At 45.1% G+C, this 22710-nt stretch overlaps 1 protein-coding gene across 1 annotated transcript in view; it reads right to left on the bottom strand.

Moving 5' to 3' along the window:
- Window positions 1-22422, bottom strand: part of LOC104538140 (calcium/calmodulin-dependent protein kinase type II subunit gamma) — a gene marked incomplete at its 3' end in the record, with an annotated part of 82688 nt that extends 60266 nt beyond the window's left edge. Inside the window, exons 1-2 of the mRNA XM_010181233.1 lie at window positions 22382-22422; window positions 20895-20989 (exon numbers count right to left, since the gene is read on the bottom strand). Of these exons, the coding sequence (XP_010179535.1) occupies window positions 20895-20989; window positions 22382-22422 (136 nt within the window). The remainder of the gene's footprint in view (window positions 1-20894; window positions 20990-22381) is intronic.
- Between the last annotated feature and the right edge of the window lie 288 nt (window positions 22423-22710).

Raw genomic sequence — 22710 nt, 5'->3', positions numbered from 1 at the left:
TGTTTCCAATTTCCATACGTAAACAGCTTCAGCCACAAGTCTGTTTTCTTTTCGAGCAGTTGACTCTCTCTCACAGATGGCTCAACAGTCCCCACGGTAGGGTTTGAGTGCTCAGTGGCAAACACTCCAACCTCCCTCTTCCGTGAAGGGCAGATGTGCGAGTACATAACATCCTGAAAAATTACACGAACCCCCCAGAGTCCCTCTACCTCCACATGGAAGATGCAATTGTGAGAGACAAGGGCAAGGTGGTTTGAAATGGTCTCAGTATAGCACAGAAATGGTTCCTTTGAGAGCAGACACTGATACTCTTCTGCTTAGCACCAGAAGAAACAGAGGGATCACCACTGAGGTAGCCACTAGCCATCCATCTAGGACCACTAAGCTTCAAGCACATGATCCTGCCATAGATGGCAGTTCACAGGGGGGAGCCTTATTAGAGGATAAGCCCAATTAAAACCCTAAAGGGTCTGGTACCATTAGCTCGAGTTGGCAGCCAGGGTATAGAAGCAAGAAATAAGCCTGTCTCCAGCAATCAGTGCTGCCCTCAAAATGTGAAAAGAAACATCCCCTTTATCTCAAAAGGAAATTATTACAATAGACATGTGGGTACAGTACCAAGTGGGAAGACACTAAGGCAGAGATAAAGGGAGCTTCCACTTCTCTAGACTTTCCCTGTAATGCCTTATCATTTCTTCATATGAACAGACAACATCCATGCTCTCTTCTCGTGGCAGCTCCTAGGGAGGAATGCGGGGGGTTTTTTGTATTTCAAATCCAATATAGTTGTTGCCAATCCTCCCCTCTCTCCTTAAGCATAATTATTCACATATTGAAAAGCAATGCATATACTTCCCAACTAAAACAGCACATGATGCGGAGGTGGCAACACACTAAAACACAAACATAGCCAGATGAATAATTATGTAAAAACATCACTTTCCTACTCCATGCAACTGCTCTGCGTTGCTGACTCAGATGTGCTCATTTCAGCAGACAAAAAGCTGTGTTTTACTACTGCTACTCCCGCCGAGGCTTCGGAAAGCAAAGTCAAGCCTATGCCAGTCTCAGCTAGGCTCAGTTTGGGAAGCTCTTTAGCACTCGAAGCCCCAGCCCTGCAAATCCCCAGCGGGAACTGCAGATCATGGGCACATTTGTAGGAGAATAATTGGTTTCAGAGCCAAGACTGCACTCCTCCCCCACCTCCTAAATTAAATAAGCCAAGTAAGAGTACGCAGCCATCCAGTCATTCTTGGAGAATAATTTTTCTGACTAGGTCTGCACTTTAAGCATGCCATTTTTCATTATTGTTAATAGGTCTCATTAACTAGAAGCTCTTAAGCACAAGACCATTACTAAAAGCAGTTTACATTGCACAAAAGCAATGCCCTTATTGTGGGGAGGGCAGGAGGGAAGGAGACAGTTTGCCTTTCCATAAACACCAATAATTCAAAACCAAGTACTATTTGCCCTTCATTAGGGTTCACAGTTATTCCAAATGAATTGGCAGTTAAGAGAAGGATGGTTTTAAAGATCTCCAGTTTGCAATTAAAATACACCTCATGGCTTTAAAACAAACAACACTTAATTTTAAAACAGAGCAATCATAGGGGAAAAAAATGCACCTCCTCTTTTTTACTTAAGAACGACTTTTTGGGGTTAGTGATCACATCATGGATTTATAAAGATATGCAACCACATCCTTAAATTTCAGACACATAAACAACTTAAAGGAAAAAATATGGGGTTTTTTTTCCCCCCTCTCAAACAGCCAGACTCTGGATAGCAAGCTCTCACTTTGGCTGAAAGTCTGAAACGATGCGTGTTCTTAGAAGCCTAAAGGAGAAGGTGCTACAAGAATTCCACTTTTATGAAGCTGCAGAGCTGCTGAGCACAGGAGAAGCTGGCATCCTTCCTCCTCCAAGAGTCAGCCCAGGCAGTAGTTAAAACCCACTCTCAAGAGTCAGAGAAGCACCCACCCAACTTGTTGGAGTGTTTCAGTGCTCCACAAAACCTGCAGAATCACCAGGGCTTTCAGTTAGCAATACAATAGGTATCCCTATGACTTGTGCATTCAATCGGCTAATAACTTATAATATCATTTTCCACGGAGAAGGCCTGACATCATACTCTTCATGCTGTTGATTCAAATATTGCTTAAATCAACCTGAATTTCTCGTCATGAACAAACACCCTGTTTGTTTGGAAGCAACCGGCATATCATCCACAGAGAGAAGCAGAACAACGTTCATAGCTCCAGTGTAAAAAGTTCTTTCCAACCACACACCACATCCAGGCAGTTCACAGAACTGAGCCTGGGAGAACTGTGCTTCACATCCTCCTTTACAGTATTAACGTTCCTTCTCATACGAGGTAAAAAAACTGGGGGAAAAAAATGCTTTAAGCATCTTTCATGTAGACCTGCACCACACAGAACTTCTAAAAACAGCACCATGGGATGCTACATTACTGGTTCCTTTTGCTGTCTTCTCCTCTACCCTCCACCAAAGACAGCCCAACAAACTAGCAGAAAAATTATTTGCAACTTGGAGGCCAAAAAGTTGTGTGCAGTAGTGCTAGCATAGGTACACACACCAGCATTAGTCCTCAGCAGCATTACACATTATTCTAACATGCTAAAGATTAAGAAAACAAAGCTGAAGTGCAACCAAAGATGAACACAGTTTCCAAAAGCAGAGAAAGTCAAGCCACGATAAGCAGTACCGTCAGCTCCTAAATTTAATATACACTCATTGCCAGACCACTAATTCGTTTTGTCTCGCATTTCATAACCAATGGTGGCTGAAACCTGCTAATTCAGGTAGAAGAGCCACAATTCAACTTACAACACGCTGGAACATTAGGACAGCCAGATGGCAGAAAAGACAGACTGAAAAAGGATAGTGGCTGGATGTCCTTTGTTGGATTGGTGGCTTTGTTTTGTTTCATTTTTGTTTGGTCGGTTTTTTTGTTTGGTTGGTTTGTTTTTTTAAAATCAATCTGTAAGACTGATCACTCCAAATGCTGGAGTCAAACATTCACCTTTCCCCTTAGATTCCACTCCCCTGCTCTGGTGCTAGGAAAACGTGTATCAGTGTATCTCCAAAGGGAAGGTTGTACTTTCTAAAGACACAGAGAAAACAACTGTCAAAAAAAAAGAGAAAAAAAAAAAAAAAGGGGGGGGGGGGCATGGATCTATGTTTCAGGACTGTCTCAGTCATCCTGTACAAAAGGGGTAAGGGATTAACCTCCCAGTGCCAAACACAAATAGCCTGAAGAAATAAGTCTGTAGCCCTTTACTTTTAAAAAAGAATTCCTCTCCAAATATGCCAACTTTAATTACACACAAGTTTCTCATCCTTTTTTCCAATCTATGATATTTGTCTCAAGGCAGCAAGTTTGAAATGAATTATTGAAAAGATAAATTTTCAATTCGTTGCATAACCAGATTTGTCTCTTACTACAGAAAGGGCACACAAGAACATCTAACTAGTTTTCACAGCACACTTTAATTAACCTTAAACACATTCCACCTCTCCCAAGTACTTCCCTTTTCCCTCCGCTCCCACCCCTCATATGGATACTCCTTCCAACACCTCCACAGCATGGTTTCTACCTGCCTTCTAAACAAAACCTGAATCACACCATTTGAAATGAGAGCGGTATTCCCAGCATACACACTATTACGTGTAGAACAGCTTTCTGGTCATTCCCCCCTATTTTTTATTCCCTCCCCTGAACCAGCTTTCAGTTAATGACAGGTCTTCAGCTCTGTCCCGTAACTTCTCATTATTCCTTCTGACGAGCTAACAGTAATCTTCTTAAACGCATCCAAGATTTTATTGCTCCCTGGGTGGCAAAGGATGTTCTACTCTTGAAGACTTCATATTAGTTTAACATTAACATATGATCAGAAGGGCGTGCAACAGTACACCTTGCGCATCTACAGCTGTTGCCTTTGGAAAAACTTGAAATGACTTAACCATACATTAATGTGAATGTTTACAAATTCTCCAGGGTTTAGGAAACGTTTGCACACGCTGGTAAGTTAGCCACAGACACAGTGAATGGGGAGCAGGAACAGTTACCAGACAGCATCCCATAATCTAAATTTTCACAATTGACTTTATTTACTCAGATCCTGACATACAGCAAGTTTCAGATTTCCCCTAAATTCTTGTCATAAGGTTGCTCTTATTTTCTCTCTTAGGTTGCTGATCCTAGAAATCTAAGTTTTCATTTTTGCCACCTTACTTTTACCCACTTCAGAAAGTGACCCACTGCAGATGTTGTTGTCCCCATTCCTGTAGTTATAACTGACAAAAGAAAACAACTTTATATCTAAGTGATCTCCTTTACTTTTTCTGATTAGTCTTCACAAACCCACACATAAAAATATCATGTGCTGTTTACTGTCATCTGTGTAAGAGTCTTTTGCATCAACAGCAATTCCCTCTAGTTTTCAAGCCATCTCTTATCACCTGAAAAAATAACACAAAGGTAGAGAGTCCAAATGCAGATGCCAACACGGCACACCCGACATAATGTATTTCAGAGCTGTGTTCCATAAACAATAAGAAAATAACGGGGAAAAGTAGTACAAGGAACACACCAAAATTTTATTACTATAACCAGCAAACTAGATCACAACTCCTCTTAATACTACATGCTTTATCCCACGTTATTTTCCTGCCAAATATCTTTTTTCTACCTACACTCTTCTTATCACTGTTATAGCAAAGAATATGGCTTGGACTCCTTTCCTAATTCATCATGGCTTATCGCCAAGCGTTCTGGAAAGCACTTTAAATTTTGCATCTCAGTATTTCCAAGTGTAGAACAGGGCTAATACTTGTCTGGTACTGTAGTGGAAGGATAAAGAATGCTCAATGAAAGCTAGTGATGCATTACATAGTTGATGGGGGAACAACAAGGCAAGACTGAGGGGGCATGGCTAAAAAGAAAAAAAACAACTGCAGAAACACTTTCCTGGTGGTGCAGAGGAGCACCGTGCAGTAGAAGGACTTTCTTTCAGATAGGGAAAAGAAATCCTGGGAGGACAAGGAATGCAGGGAATCAAACTCCTGGAGAACAAGACTAACATCCATCCCTTTCCATAGCAGAGAGCAAATCCCTAACAAAACTTCGGGAAAAACCTTACTTGGAAGAGGAAGTTCTTGGCATTGACTCCAACATACAAACAGGAACTGTACGGCTGTCCTGTGCAGGAAGGGCTACAGAGGCTCCTTCTCATGCAACCCCCACACATTTCAATTCAGCTGTCACTGTCGGGGCTGTCCATGCCTGCAGAACTACTGCATCCTGGCCCCAGTTTTCCAACGACACACCTGGATGATGTAGCCCTTGAATAAAATGCTACATGATAATGCAGCCGCTTGTCATCAAACAGTTGGATTTCTTTTGAACCCAAATGATGGGAGCTTGGGGACAAACACAGAATTTCTGCATGCTCCTAAGACTGGTATTCAGCAGAACACCATTCTTCACTGTGCAAGACACATGAGGGGCCTGTGTCCAAGCAACAGCAAGCCTATATTAATCTCTTATTTTTTAGCTATTCCATCCAGTTGAGAGAGAGAAGAATGCTGGAAATGCTTCCTTGATTTGGTATTTAAGGGTCATGAACCAGAGGAGTAAACTAAATGGAAAATCTTCTTGAGGGCACAGATGAATGGTTCTGCACCCAAGAACTGAATGACTCCTCCCCAAAGAGATAATACCTCTGTTGAAATACACTCTTCTGACAAGAACACCAAGTCTCAGAGGATTAGAATAATTAAAAAAAAAAAGGCCAAACCATCTATTTTAAGACTAAGTTCCCCTAGCGATACTAGGATAACTTTAAATTAAGCAGAGCAAGCTGTAAATACAGAGCAGGCTACCAAGAAATTTCAGACTTAAATTGCACATACGCACAAAACCAGATATTACCCATAGCAGAGCCGCCAAAACACTTCTATACAAAAGGGGCAAAATGCACCATGTATCAGTAAGTCCACAAAGCAGTTAGGAACACAAGGTGGGGGGCAGAAAGAGACAGTGTGGCTGCCTCCACAAGTCCAAAAACCTCATCCTGTGTATGCAAAGTCCTCAGGTACTTTAAGTATTGTATAGAAGTGAGACAGCGAGAAGACATTTTAGGAGGAGAAGTTAGCACTCACTAAAGCAACTTTAACTGTAAGAATTACTTAAAAGCACACACAAACCTCTTTCTAAGCACTGATAACTTTGAAGACTCTATTGTCATGGAGGAGCGTCTCTCAACCTTTCTGTAACCACACTCCCCTTTGGGCAGCTGGCGAGGCTCCACACTGCATGGGCACAGTGCCCACCCCCTCAAGACCGCTGCCACCATCTCTGCACCACAGCCACCCAGCTTGCTGGTCCCCACAGCATCAGGCTTGAAAACCAAGTTAATATTTCCCACTACCTCAATCCAAAGCCACTCGGGGTTCTCTGCTCCCCATGCCCTCTTCCAGGAATACAATAAAGGCACGCAAGAGCTATCTCCACACCACTGGTCTCATGCACTAACACATCACTTCACATCACCTTTCTCTGTACCACCAGCAGGAGATCCTGGTTCCCAGAGCTACACCAAATCACTTCCACAGCTGCTCTGAGAAACCTATCTGGTAACCAAATGCCTTCCCATCCCCACCACTTCAGTAATTTCTTACTGAAGGGTTCTTCTGAGCTTCGTTTCCTGATCCAAGTGATAGAAAAGAGAAGACCTGCTGCGATACAGAGAAGGATACAGGAAAAAAAGGCAGGTGCTTCTTAGGCCAAGACTGGCACCAGAGACTGCGTATTGTCAACCCACAGTCTCGTTCAGCTCAGCTCTGTAATTTGCTTTTATCACATTCATGTTTTGCTAGCTATAGCTGCCATAAAAATCAACTTTTTCAGGTGTTGCAAGCTGCAGATGTGGGGTGGGAGAGGTGGTTAAAAGGAATAAGCACACACCTTCTCCTCTAGTCTAGACCAGGCATTTGGCAGCAACCCAGTGCAACCTAATACATCCAGTATAAGGAGCAAATTGCCTGTTAGGGACAGTCCTGTACACCGACATACAGCTCTGCAGCACTGACATCCCTACATACAAAACAGGAAAAGGGCACAAACAAACTCCAGTGCAAGCAAAGAAAGGTGCTTTTTTAATAATTTCCTTTTACTTTTTAAATTCCGCCCCCCCCCCGACCAATTCAGATGCAACATAACCTATCACCCTGGAAGCTCCATGTGCTTTTCACAGGGAGTCAGGCTGCACAGTCATTGTGGCTGTCTCCCTAATCACAGGTGATGTAGCGGTAAGGGATTCATGTTCCCCATGAACACCATTACAACAGAAAGATCAGGCATGCTAGCAATGAGTTGGGAGTCCTTGCTGCGTCTCAGTGACATTTTCATCACCATAACTGGCCACGGGTAGAATATCCCAGGAAGCAAACCCTAAAAATAACTTCTTACAAGTCAGCCAGTCCCCCGGCAAAAGGGGAGGGAACATTGCTTATACATGGTTAGCACAATTTGGTTATTACAAGAGGGACAATGAATGGCCAGGCAAACAGGAGAGGCAGAGAGGAAAGAAGAAAAGCATGTGGTGAATCTTACACCAGTTTCTCCTGCATCTTCAATACCTGTCAATAGGAGATGCTTTCCCAAGTGGAAATAAAGAAATCAAAGTAGAAACCCAGAACTAGATCTGCTCAGAATATTTTTAAATGCAGCGAAGGAGGGAACCTTGTCTGCCAAGCACCAGAGTGAAAAGGAGTGTGCACTCTCCCAGGCTGTAGCCATCTTTAAGGAAGGTCCTGTGGGGCCCTCTCCAGCTCTGGCCCATGGAGCTCCAGGTATCCCTGCAGATCGCTGTGGGAAGGCATCATGCTTCCCAGCTTTCTTCACTAGAACATGCTCAGAAACTTGTGGTTGGGGAACCAGCAAGTGATCCTACAAGCGCTCCCAGGCATGACTGATACCCAGGCAGTCCTTCAAAGTGCTCCTGCACACTGGGGAAGCGGAGGGGCACGGGAAGAGCAGAACAGCAAGCCATCCACTCCTCAGCTATGTGCTATAAGTGACACGCTCCCTGGCCAGCCTCCCTGACATGCGCTTGAGGGGCTTGTAGCCCCAGACAACTCATCTGCCCTGCTTGCCGCAGAGCTACCGCAGCACATGGCCCCTCTCCTCCTCCTCGCACGGCATCACTCAGCAGCAGTCCCCAGCCGCCAGGTACAACACCTGCAGAGCCGTGGCACTCCAGCTGACTCCACCTGTGGGCTTCCTCCCCACCATCACAGCATCCCCACAGGTCACCAGCACCATCCCCTTCCACCAGCAAGCAGTCGCTCTGACAGCCTGCACAAGGGAGGAGGGCACAGTAATAAACTCCCAATGTGTGAGGCCTCTGTGTGCTTCCGAGTCATATGCAGAAGCTCACAAGCTCCGAATTGTAACAGGACATCCTGTGTGAGAAGGGAGTGTGCAATAAAGACATCCTGACAGGATCGACCCTAAGCAAACACCTGGTTAGAGTCTGAGGCAGAGGAGTGAGGAGGGTAAAAGCATGACAGGATTTTCCAGTTCCAGGGCTGCTGCCCGTTGTGCTTTTCCACACGTTTTCCAGCTCCTGAGCAGCTGGTGCAGACACAGGCACAGAACGGAGGGCCTCCCAGCATCAGCATATTGCTGACATCTCTTTCTCCTCCTCCTCCTCCTCCTGCAGAAAGTCTTTCTAAACAAGTTTCCCTGTGCTGTAGGGAGGACCCAGCCACAACTGCAGACACTGGGCTTGCTTGTGCTCGCTCCCTCTTGATTTACAGAACTTCCCCGCTAACAGCTGCATTGCAGATGAACCCTCTTAAAGTGGACACGCAGTAAGCGAGACAGTAGGGCAGGGAGCTGCTCCAAAGATGATGCAGCCATAGCAGTAACCTCTACCACACACACAGCAACTGCAACCCGTGTAAGAACTCCAGCGACTGTCCCAATCCTGCTACGCACAGAGGGTCCTGAAGTAAACAGCTTCACAAAGAGAAATCCCACCAAGTGAGCTCATTTCTGGACATGAGCTCCTTTCTCCTTCCCATCAGCTGATCACATCAGGTGCTGGTGGGTTTGGATAAATGAGCTAAATAAACAGCAGTCTACAGCTGGTTAGTAGACAAGGTAACAGTGTGGCAGGGAGACAGGTCTCAGCAGTGCCAAGTCACTGCAATGCAGGATCCAGGAATTCAGAGATGCAGAAGGAAGAATATAAATTCCTCTGGCTCAGTCAAGCTGCTTGTTTCCTTGTTCCCAAGCCAGCCCCCACCACCCCCTCAGAGAAGATAACTGCATTGGTGAGACCTGCGTTTTATTTCCAAGATGTGGAAGGAGTTTTAGCTGCGTTTTTCAAATGAGAAAAAACTCCAACAATTAACATTTCATATTTCATCGGAGAAGAAACTTCTTGACCATTTGTGAGGTGGTGGGAGGGAAGACTTTTTAAGCTCAGCTTCAAGACTACCAAAGAAACTAAATGTACACAGCCACAAAGAGTTAACGAGGCATAATGCACTTCCTTAAAGCTGGGTAACCAGCTCTGCAGCAACATAAACTGCAAGCAGCTGCCAGAGTCACCTAGACTTGTCAGCAATATTTGATAATGGTTATCAAAAAAGCAAACTACCTTGTTCCTCTCTTCTCACATCTCTAATGCTGAACTTGGCTGTCTGGAGGAGACAAACAAGCACGTTATGAGAGCTCAACTCCCAGCCTGCTGCTGTAGAAGCGCTTCCACACAAAGGATGAGCTGACCAACACTTCACTCCTCTACATCATCCTTATTAAGTCCAAGAGCAATTCAGACAGACAGAGAAGGCTGTGGATCATTGCTCTGCACTGATAAGGCAATACTGAAAATTTTAATCCAGGCAACTTCATAACAAGCAGAAGATGCAACACAACATCCTAATATGCAGAGGTGGCAGATTCTAGGCCAGATGACATACAAGCCAAATAAAAATGGGCAGAGCTGGAAGTCACTTCTTAATCCTGTGGTCCAAAAATCAAGAATATTTAAAGTAACACAAGAGCTATGAATCACCACTTTAACATGCACTGAAGAAGCACACCAATCATGATGGAGCTTTGTCTCTGCACTGGCACCAGTTATAGAAAAAAAAAAAAGCTGCACAACTTCAACTCTTCTAATCTCTTCGACACAATCTCAACAGAGGACATTTGACACCCATGACATGGAGAGGCCCCGAGGCAGAAAAAATGGTACTTAACAGCATACCAACTCTTTGGGCAAACAACAGAAAACTCCTGCCTAGCATCACCAGGCTATACTCTCTATTAGTGTCCAAGAACAACCTTGCAGCAAGTCCCAGTGGGTTACAGAGGGCACTACAGATAACTTCCTTCTTCCACATCTATTTTCTCCTCCAGCCACCTTGGATGATTTCTTGGCCCATCACCCATGAAATGTCACATATTTTGACACAAGGGGGGGGGGGAGGGGGAAGGGAAAAAACCCAAGATACACACAGACATTTTCAGAATGGCAGCTGCTCCACTACGGTAGAAATGCTAAGTGCATTTGGCAGGCACTGGACATCAATTCAAGAACTTTAACAAGCTGTTTTCCATGCAAAAGCTTCCAGAGCACTCATGCTATTTGAGATGTGCATCAAGTAAATACGTCCCAGAGAAAGCACTGTACTACCCCCTCTGAAGTCACATTTCAAGTCAGGTGTATGACATCAGGTCTCCAGCAGCAAGAACAGCAACAGGATCAACTCGCACATCTCGCACTTCTCCAGGGCTGTGGGGAACTTTACACACTGACTATATTCTGCTGCACAGACAAGGAGACCTCTCACTATGAGGCAAGACTGCCAACTGCAGACCCCCCTGGAGCATATGGTAGATTTGGAACAAAGCAACAGGTTCAGGAAATAATCTCCTTCAAGAGAGAAGCCAGGGTAAAACTCACCTTCTTGAGATACCTTATGTTCAGTCCCACCTGTAAAAGAAGAGGACTCAGAGGAAGGAAAAAAAACCCAGTTTAAAGATTTCTAGCTCTTCTCCCACCTTTTTTCACCTCAGACTTCGGGCTGTGTCAGACCGCTTCTCCTTTTCTCACTGCTCTCCTGGGACTGAGAAAACCTCCTCCTTCAAAGTAGAGTTGTCTTCAACATCAAGAAATGACATCTCTCTCTTCACACGTATCACTTACCACAGTCTACACCAACTGACTTACCAGAGATGACACAGTAGCAGCAGAAGATAAAGCATTACTCCACTAGACAAGCTGCAGCCTACACCAGCTATCTCAGATGCCTGGAAGAGGAGTGGAAGTGAGGGAAGGGAAAGGAAAGAAGCCTTTCTACAAGCTTTCAGGAACTGGCTTTGGAGCCTGAACGTCCCTGTTCTCTCTCATGGCCTGTATTCACTGGGGCTTAAAAAGCCCATTGGGATTTTGGCTAGTGGGAAAGACCTATATCATTAACTTCCATAGATATTAACATCTCATTCCATAAATGTTTTAAGTTGAAGACCTTCTAGAAAAAAACTAGTTTTAATGACCACAATTCTGTCTTACTAAGTCTGCAGACAAACGTTTTATGCTAGTATGTATATTGCTGCTTAGAGGCTTGCCAGGCATGACCGGGTAAATCTTTCCTGATACATCCTGCAAAAACATACCATAGTAACTTGTAGTACTGCAAACCACCAAGTGGTACCACCTTTTGAACTATGGGGCACTGAGATTTGGGGCACTGAGGGCAGAGACCCCCTCACCAGCATCTCACTCCCCAGCCAACTGCAAATCACTAATTCTTGTAGGGCCAGTCCTTATAATGGTCAACCTGCACAAAGGCAGCTGCAGTACAGGGCAGTGGTAAGACCTCCCTCAGGCTCCAGTGGAGGGAAAACTGTCCCTGATGTTCAGGGACACCACTCCAGGTCTGGGAAGGGAAACCAGCAGGGAGAAAAGCAGTATGCAGGGTCAAGACCAGTACTAGCCCTAATAGTGCTGATATGATTTTGCATCAGGCATTTTCAATGACAACAGTCGTGTGTTATCGATAACACTAGTGCAGGCTGGTTAGCTTCATGTTCAATAGTCTGAAACCTGCAGGCAACACTGAAACTTGATTATTTGCACCAACTCGGATACAGAAAAGCTCTAGGCATAAGGCAGAGAACTAGAGTTATTTGTGGTTACAGGGAATAGGAAAAAGTGTGGAAAAAAAAAGAAAGTCACACCATCTTTACCCACTTCTTATGTTTCATCTGCCAAAACAATGCAAATCCTGCCCATTTACCCAGTGAAAGCAGGGTACATTCACCCCTCTTCAGAGGGAGGATCTGTCAAAGCAGTATTGCCCAGAGTTTAGCCTGGAGGAAGAATGCCAGTCCGCATTCCCCCCTGCCATCCCAGTGCCTACAGAAGAGCAAGCCTGGTATTTCTCACTAGGATGCTGTCCTTTGCTAATACATCATCACCCGCCCTCCTCCTCCTCCTCTCCCTTCCCTCCTATAAGAAAGTTTAATCCTTTGGCTCGCACGCATCTGGTAAATTTTTCAGTCCCTGTTTGCCACTGTCATCACAGCAACAGCCCCTAGAGAGAACCCAGCAGCTCTGCCACAGCAGACAGGCTGCCGCTCCCTGCCTTCTCGGCCATTTAGCCTTCAGCTCGGTAGGCCTACAAAGAGCTATGCCCACTCCCAGGCTCATCTTCACAGGCACCTTCCTTCCTTACAGATACATTTGCATAGGATTTGTTTTTCTTCTCTCTAAACTGCATCTTCATTACCACAATGCCTATTCTGAGACAGCTCCCAGCTCAATTTCTGGGACTCTGACAGAACCACTGTAACAACAACCCTGCAAAGAGAGATGCTACCTTTGCTGCCCTGGAGAAAAAGGGGTTTGTGTTTAATAGCCAAATCACCTGTGTCTTCTAGCAAAGAGAGAAGATTCACTGGCACCCTTCTCAGAAGCAGGACAGTAACCTGGACTTGTCTCAGTGTCACTGCTAAGCAGACTCCAGCCACAGGAAAGACAAGACAGCCCATGGCCGCGGGTGCTTGGACGACAGCAAACTCAAGATGAGAGCTCTGGATTGAAGCAGCCAGACAGCAGGTCACCGCTTCGGAGAGATATGTGACTCATGCTCTCAGGAACACAATACAAAAGTGCTGAGAGTACGGTATCACATCTATACGCACATATTCTCTGAAGGGTCATCACATTTACTCAACTCGTATCTCAGAGATGGGGAATTCTCCTTCTGACACTGCCAGGAGCAGAGTGAGACGGGTCCCAATACCAGGAATAAAGCCACAATTATCTCCTCCTTTCCTGACCTCGTCATAAGAAGGCAAGATACAACATTAACCAGCTTTCCTTACGTCTCTGAATCACTGAGATCTCTAATAATTAGCCACTTGCACCAACCACCATCTTTCCCAGTCCACTCATGTAACAGGTGGGAGCAAGAGAAATTCTGCAATGTTCTCTGGGAGGAAAGGAGGAGGGTAAAGCAGCATTACTAAAGAGAAATTTTCACTCAAAGCACTATAGATTAATACAATTACTGATTAAAGTAACTGATCCATGACAGACAAATGAACATTCAAAACAAATTCAAAATTAAAACAGAAAGAAAGGGAGCTGGAGAGCAACAGGTGGAATAAGCTATGAGAAATCGAAATCTAACAATTATAGACTCATTTTCCCCAGAAACGTAAATTCCCACTGATCTTCAGCTACTCTGTGTTCAAAAAGCTGATTTCCAAGATGTTGCTGGCCCATTTCTTCAGAAGTACTCTGCTACTGTTCTCCAAAAATCATGTAGGCAGCAATACCAGAATGTTTGGGGAGCCATAACAGAAGTGTATTTAAATAGACAGTAAATTTAAGAAGGTACAAAAAGGACCCTGAGGTCAGCCCTGACTCATAGGGCCCCATATTTTGAAGCATTAAACTTACTGTCTTAAGGGCCAGCAGGAACTACAGTTGTTTAAGTTACAGCCTGACATTTCTATTTCAAAAAATCTAGTGAGCACCTCAAAATTTTAAGTACACATTTGCCCATCAGAAACCAATGCACCTCTGCTTTCCCCAGGATGACTGGTCTGAGCGCTGACACCACTTCTGTTGCAGGCAAACACAAACCAAGGTGAAATACTCCACATTTCTTTTACAGCATTCCAGACTTCTTTCCTGCACTGGTGATCCTGGTGCCAGCAGATACTGCCCTCTTCCCCTGGCCAAGCCAACAGCAATAGCTCACTCTGTAGTCAAACATTGGCAAACTAATTTTTTTTGTCAAAATGAGGAACTTTCAATAACATAGGAAAGAAAAAGAAACATCTGAAACACCAAAACAGGTGATAGACAAGAATTAATGAAAAAGGGGGTGATGCCCTGGTTGTCAGGGTTGTGAAGCAGACAGATGGTGCTCAGAGATGGCACAATGCAGAGAGATTTTTATATCAGCATGCTTCCATTTTAAAAATTGTCTTCACCTAATTTGCAGGGCCAGAAAAACTAAAATACTTCTAGGGCATTGAAGAGAACAAAAAGATTGTAATAGTCCTCTCTTAAAACACTGGTGTTAGACCATCATTTTGGGTGGGGGCAATCTTCAGAAATTTGTTTCTGATCAATGGACAAGTCCTCCCCTGGCAGTGACGGTTTTGGCACTGTCCAGAGAAGGATTACATTGGAAGGCAGTGAAATTTCCATACTACACCCCAAAGCCAACAAAATACCCCCATAGCTTTAGTACTGTATCCTTCTTACAAGAAATTCAAGTAGCTCTCCCTGTCCCAAATATCTACAGTGCACTCAACATCCCGCTTTTCTTTGGAAGGACACCTGGAAATATTTCAATCATAGCTTGCTGATCAGAGTAAACGCTCTAGAGCCAGGGGCTTCGGGACACGTGCGGCAGTAAGTCTAATAACATCTCTGCCATACGCAAATCCAGTTTATACTAGGAAAACAAGAAACCCGACTCTCTCACCGAGCCCCTTTCTCTAACCTCACACGAAGGCAGTAGGAACTCCTGCCCAATCTGTGTGCCCACTGCCCCCCCCCCCACCATTGTTAATGCTGGAAATTTAATACCCAATGTGACCACTGAGAAGACAGACACAAACTGAAATCCTGTCTGCTCTGTTCCAGCTCCTTTATAAAATATACAGCGTAAACTGAGAGGCAACCTGGGGTAACCCCAACCATCACTGACATCCACAGCAGGAGGAAGCCAGCTTCTGGCCATAGTGAGCCACAGCAAAAGTAAGGCTTCCACTGCTCACCACTCCGCCAATCTCTGCCGGCTCTCCTGCCGGCGTGCTCTCCTGCCCATACTGATGCACTGGGGCCAGGAAAAAGCCAAGCTGACCCTCGGCAGACCCTCATCAAGCTCCCAGCCCCGGTTTCTCCTCCAAGGTCAAGGTCTTTTACACATACCCCTCCTCTTCCCCAGACACCTCCTCCAGAGGAATTTTCCCTAGTGACATGCACTACTTCAACCTTTCCTAAACGGGGCTGCGGGCAAAGGCGGGGTGGAAGAGGAGGGGAGGCAGGCTGCTGGCGGGAGGTAGAGGGCTGCAGTTTCTGACATCAGCAGAGCAGCCCCCCCGCCACCCCCTGCTGCACGCATGTGTGCTGCGGTGCAGAGCGGAGAGTTCAGCCGCTCGCTATCCACGCACCCGCTCCACGCACCCATTCCTTCCCTGCAGCCCCCTTCCCCTTGCGGTTGCCCCGCCAGGCAGCCCCCAGCCGCAACACAGTGCTCTGGGGAGGTGCAGCACTCTCTGCTCGGTTCCCGACATCCCTCCACGTGCGCAAGTACCTCCAAAAAAATCCCCAGCCATCACTGCAGCTGATCTCCTCCTAAATACGCTCCCTAATCACAGCATCTCTCAGACTCCTGGCAGGCGGCAGAGGGGAGGAGGGGAGCTGGGGCACAGGGAAGCTCCTCACACTCAGCCCTGCAGGAAGGGCAGCTCCTTTGCACACCAAATGACCAAACCTGATTTGGCTGCTCAGCAAGTACAGCAGAGCAGACTCGGTGTGATTTGCCGTCCTCTGCGAGAAAGGACGTTTGCCCCCAACCTACAAACAGAGGCACACACAGAGGACACCTACTACAGGACATTTCTACAGGAGTTGGGATTTGCACTCCAGCCATCTGTGACTGGTGTGCTGGGCTTCCCTTGCCCTCACACCGAGTCCCTCTGCCAGGCTGCAGTGCACCACTGCTGCGTGCATCTCATTCAGGCAGGTGTGCTGTACCCCACCGGGGACTTCAAACCTGGCAGCCACAAGAGCAGTCCAAGAGAGTCCTAACTCAAACATGGGCAACATGGGAACATTTACAGAGCAGAGCAAGGCAGAGGTTAGGGACTAATGCTGCTCAACTTCCTCTGCAGCATTCAAGCTCAACATTTCAGTGTCCAGGGAAACTGCTACTGACACCTCCAGCAAAACATACTGTAAAACCCAAATCAGCAACCACTACAGCACTGAAAGCCAGGACAAGGAGAGGCGCATGGAAAGAAGCTGAGCTGGAAGTGTAAAAGGAGAGCTTTTCTCCTGTTGGGGTTTGATACACAGAAGCAATTCCCTGCTCCTCCCACAATTCACATAATCTCCTACAGGAACAACAACAAAATAACTGGGTAGACTGCAAATTTTGATCTTGTTTAGAAATTTGGAAAGATGGAGAGCAGGGAGAGAATCCACCTCTTTATTGCAGAGGCAAGAGCAAAGCCACAGTAAGGAGAAAACGGTGAAGTGGTCTTAACTTCCAAGACAGCTGTTTTTCATTTTTTCAAGAGGGGTCACTTGCAAGAGTTGAAAGATACAGATTTTCAGCAGCAAATTAAATTTAACAATAGATGTAATGCACAGAGATTTCTCCTCCCACACCTAAAAAACAAGGGCCAAAAATCCTGCACATGGTAGTAGGATCACTATATACTATTTGGTATAAGCAGCATCCTAAAAGTTATCACAGGATACAGCTCTGCCTACCTCTTTTCAATACAGGACTATCTCAAAGTACATGCCAGAGTCAAATCCTGGATATTTCCCTAGTGCTACTAAAGCTACTGCATCTCTCTTGATCCTTTTGATCACTGCAAGCAATTTTACTTTATTTGAACTTTACTGCTTCCCAGGAACTGAAGCACTACTTGCTATGAATTTTCATGTTCAAAAAGTATTCTGGTGACACCCACAAGACAACTTCCAAAAAATTACAGTTATTACTTCCCTCTGCCTGTAGCTCTGGTAAAAGCCTGTGCATTCAATCCCGCAGGAATTTCAGATGACTGAAGCACTGTATTTCCCCCACGTGTAATAACCACTGCTCTTATATGTCAGCTGAACACTGACTAACGTGAAGTCTGTTTCCCCTCCCTTTCCACAAGCATTTGGCCCTTGTTTAACATTCAAGTTCTTGGCATGCTCTTCACTGGACAGTCTTAAGCATCAACACAATACAGATAATGGCAAATACTTCATTAAAGCTGAAAGATTAATTTTAATCTAGACCAGCTCTTACATGATTTATTAAAAAAAGAGAGAGAACAGGCATCCAAAAATCATAGACAATAGAGAAACAGTCTCCTCTCAACATCTGACACTGTATTTTACAAAGGGTGAAGCTTACTCGACTGAAGTTGTTAGGACAGTCCTTCACAAAGGCCACCACCACATTCACACTCCCTGCTTGCAGAGAGAAGCCCTGTAACAGCACCATGCCTCTTCAGTGCTTTACTGCTTCAAGAAGAGAGTTTGATAAACATGTCAAGTAATCCAGAATCCTTTAAATACCCTGAAGTACTCCTTTTCCTCCTTTTCAGCTATGTACAGCAATCTATTGGGTACTTCCCAGTCTGCTACCTAGTATTTCTTCATCAAGAGTCTTGAAAAATAAAGGTAACAAGTAGTACCATGGAAGGAGAGCAAGGTCTGTTACCATCACCCTGGCTATAATCAAGGGAAACACTACAGCAGGCAAAACTTCTGTGAAGCGGCAATGGACTATATGTACTCCTGAAGCAGCAGTTACTACATCAGGTAACTATACTATCAAATTCTGCTAGAGAAGGTACAAAATGTTACATGTAGCTATGCTTGAGTTAGAGAGGGGCAGGGCGTCCGCACATAAGGGAATATTCTGGCGCTGTGACCAAGCCTAGAAAAAAACCAACAAAGCAGGAGGCAGGTCAGGAGAGAGGGTTAACCTGTGCAAGAGCCAGGCACACATTTGGGTGCCCAGGAGAGCCCCGTGCATATGCATTGCCAGGCAGAGACACGGCCTCCCCCGGGAGAAGTGCCAGCTCAGGGAAAGGAAGCATCAGGCAACGTATATCCAGGATACTGCAGAATTAACACCATAATTCTTCTCCTGTGGGAGACAGCTTTCTAAAATGCCTTTCCCCGAGACTTCCATTTTCAGGTTGCTGAATCGAATCTCCCTAATCACTGAGTTACAGCTGCAACGTCTAAATAGTGTGCATTTTTCGTTCAGTGTTTTAAAGATCTATTCCAAGGTGAATTCACTAAGTTCCTATTAAAATATTCAGTCCCTTTTTGTACTAACCACTTGAGCTACCAGCGAACACAGCTGGAATAACTGAGAAACCTATTCAGCTGAAGTCACCATCCCTTTTTCACCGTAAACGCACATTCTTTTAGTCCTCAGATAGACTTCAACGAAACCTGATCAGTCCCTTGTTTCTGATATTCTTCTGTACTAGCAGAAACATCAGTTTCCTTTCTTGGCTTTCCCCACACTTGCGCTCTACCTAACTAATACCTTCGTAAGTAAATCAAGGACCAGGCTAGTATCCTTAATGTATTTTAATTATAGGAAGGCATGAAATCTAGAAAGTAAGTAGTATATCAAAACATTGACTGTATTCACCCATACTTATTTTTCCTACTTGTTGGGTCATAAAACTGTCATCATCTTAATATGAAAAACAATTAGAATCTATATATTGCTTCCCCTGTAACTCGTTAGGTGCCTAAACACTTAAAAACTGACTCAATTCTTCCGATACTTTCGGGCTTCTGCTAATACGTTTCTGAATTTCATTTCAATTCTGTTTATCGTGCAGTTTTCCCAATTTTTCTTATCTCCAGAGTTAATTTCAATGCTCCTCCCTTTGTAAGAAAACAGTTTCTCATTTGCGATCAGTTTATCAAGCTACCCTTGCCCTAAGCAGGCTTGTATCCACTAGCATCTGAGGAGATAGTTCTCCTGAGCTTTAGCCCTCACTACAGGATGGATGGGGAGCTCTGCGGAGCAAACACGGCATTAATGGCTATCAGCAAAGGAAAGCCACCCTTCAAGCATCTCCCACATTAAGCTGAACTAAATTTGAACTCGAGAGATCGGATATCTCACCTACATCAGTGGGGACTGTGACGTGACCATGGAGGGGACACATCAGTTCTCAGAGGATCTGCAGCCACCTGCTAAACAATCTAGGGGCTCCACTGGTTGGTCCCCAACATGACCTCACTCAGACTAGATACAGAAACAAAACACTATCACATAGGCTTCATTCCACAAAAGTACGGGGAAAAAAATAAAAATAATGAAAAAAAAAAATCGACCTTCAAGGCACAGCATTCTCTACTTCTGACAATGTTTCTCCATGCAAACTACAGTAAATGGAAAAATTTCACCACTCTCCAAGCAGTCTTCTGCTCTTATCATCACATGCCATGTTTTGGCAAAAAGAAGAACGCATATTCTATTTTTTGCTTTTATAGGGATTAGGCAAAACATTCTCCACTTCTACATCATTTATCAAAATCATTTGCCTCCTCCTCCTGCTTTTTTTTTCCCATTTCTCAGTCAACCCCCCTACTAAGCCATCTTTTCAACTTGCAAGACAGTTAAGGGCCTAATGCATTAATTTTCTTCAAATCCAGAAGACCACTAAGGACTTAGATCTTGTCTTGTTCACCTCTTCTAGAAACAGTTGCCTCTGGCATCTCAATCTGTTGCACTCTCTGCTTTCAGCATCTTTTACTGCAGTTCAGTTTTGCTCATTCACCTCCTCATCCACCTCGCCTGCGAAGCAACTTTAATCCCTGTAAGGGATTCCCTGCACACCAGGAGATACACATTCCCTGCATACTACGAGGTACACTCCCCTTTGAACACACATATGTCTCTGGAAACAGAAGACCAACAGCTTGGGTAAAGAGTTAAGATTTTTTTTCTCATTTCATAAGACTACAGTCTGGTTTCAGGTTTTGGAAATCTTCAGGACTAAGGAAAGCAAAAAATACTTTTTCTAATCTGTTGAGAAGTCAAATTCACAAGATTTCCTCATTCAACGTATTTCTGCCTTTGAAGACAGACTTGCTAGTTTTCAAACACACCACATTTAACTACAGCATGAAAGGAGCAAGGCATATAACATCTATCCTTCAAAAAAAATAAAAATCACACCTGTTCTGGTAATACAGATCTGCTAGGTAGAAAAGACATTCAGAAAAATCAGTCTGCAACACTTCCCTTTATTATGAGTGATTGGTATACACACACAAATAGATACATCTTCTATAAACATAGTTCTAGCTCAGCTTGCAGAAGAAAGAGCTCAAAAAGAAAAGAAAGACAGTATCACAGAGTGTCTATTTCTAGATACAGGAATTTTTCTATCATCCTATGCTACCTCCTTTCAATCCTCTCTGCCACACAACTCAGTTATTTTGTAATGCTTAAACAATGACTGAGACAAGCAACTTCAGATCCCTTAAACTTATTACAGCTTCAACTCCAGTGAAGTATTTTCTATTAATAACAGGAAGAAGGGTAGATCAAGACACTAACCTCTGGCTGACAGTTTTTTGGTGTTGATGATTTTTGCAGCATATTCCTGTGATGAACTTTTCTTTACACATCTGCGGACCACAGAGAAGGCTCCCCTAGAAGAAAAGTAAAGAGGGTGGGAGCTATGAAACTGAAAATAAGAATACAATACCAACAATTTCTATTCCCAGAGTGGACCAGATTAAGGACAGGGCACAAGACACACAGAAGAGGGAAACAACACATGAAAATTTGGTGAACAGCGTGTGCTGTCTGATCAGTAAATGAAACCTAGTCTATATGGTGCTCAAGCCTCTTGAAGATCTTCAAGCCCCCTCCCAGACAGCGCAGTAAGAACAGGGAGAGAGGGACCACATGGGCACAGAAGCAGGACATGAATGGACTGATGAACGGGAGACAAGCAGCCCAGAACAATGCTGCAAACACAAGCCAGTAAGTCCATCTCCCAAAGACAGCGTCCCCAGCAGTTACATCAGACAACCAGGACGCATTTCTCCCACATTCAACTGCCGGCTCGGTCATGAAATCACTGCAACACTTTGCAGAAGTTGCTAGTTCTGTTACATCTGTCTACCCACCTGCAAAACTGGGATAATCACGTACTTATTAACGAAGCGAGCAGGAAGCTATGAGGGTTTGTACATTTTTCTCAAGCTGGAATTACTGATATTATTACAACTATACCAAAGAGCTACTCAGAGAGGTCTGAGAGAGAGGGAAGAAGGATTTCTGTGAGGAAAAAAAAGAGATAATACAACAGAGACCAAGGTGAAAAGATAGGAACTCAAAATCCACAGGACTACACAGCTGAGCGCTTGACAGCGGTTCCTTCTTTTTTTAAAAAAACCCACCAAAACCAACAAAACAAGGTGGCAAAAGAATAACAACTGGCTTTACAAGAAAGATCTGAAAAGAGGAAAAGGATAAATAAGACAAAAGTGACAGAAAATTCTAAGTCCTTCAGATCAGGAATGCAAACCCATGTCTATAGACAAATGTACATATTTAAAGTATAAGAAAGGGGAACAGAAGCCGCACAAGGGCCCCACAAGACAGTTAGCCCTACAGAGAGCCTAAAATAGCTTGAACCCTCCCCATACTGCAGAGTCCTGCCTTTTTCTCCCCTTCCTCAACCTCTACATACAAACCAATAAGCAGCAAGGTGAGCACCAGCACTGGGCCCCGGGCTTAGTGACACACAGCTGCAGCAGCGTGGGGAGGGACGGGGACATTGGGCTAGAGAGAAGAGATGCAGCAGAGCCCAGCAGTTGGTGCAGGAAGGGAGGGAGCAGGAGAGCAGCAGCACCTAGGAAAGCACTGTCCCCAAAATCCTACCCGGGCCGTTGCTACGCTGCTTTCCTGTCCCATAGGGTCCCCCTGCAAAGCCCTGTCCTAGGGTACAGCACTAGGTCTGGCAATGCAGAGACAAGTGCGGAGAGAGGGAGGGAAGGAGAAAGGGAGCGAGAAACGCGGTGCAGCAGCAGCACCTGGTCCTTTCACAGACACAAGGAAGTGGGGACTGAAGCATCGCGGAGTAGCACTAACAACGCCGTGTCCCAGCGCAGACACAGTTGAAGGGGACGGCAACGTGTAGCAGGGAGACGGTGCGGGGAGGAGACCGCAGCAGCCCGGTCCTGCGGAGGGCAAGAGGAGAGGAGAGGAAGTGCCGGGGTGCAACAGGAGCGCGCAGCCCAAGGCAGGCTGCGGGGACCCCCCCATCCAGCGGCGGGGACGACCCAGGGGCGCAGAGGCACCTTTCCCTTCAGCGGCGATACCGCTGGGGTGGACGGAGGGTTGGAGAGCAGGATTACAGCTA

Source organism: Mesitornis unicolor, unplaced genomic scaffold, assembly GCF_000695765.1.
Source record: "Mesitornis unicolor isolate BGI_N332 unplaced genomic scaffold, ASM69576v1 scaffold613, whole genome shotgun sequence".
NCBI lineage: Eukaryota > Metazoa > Chordata > Aves > Mesitornithiformes > Mesitornithidae > Mesitornis > Mesitornis unicolor.
The sequence above is the reverse complement of the archived record's forward strand: the minus strand, read 5'-3'. Positions and strand labels throughout refer to the sequence as shown.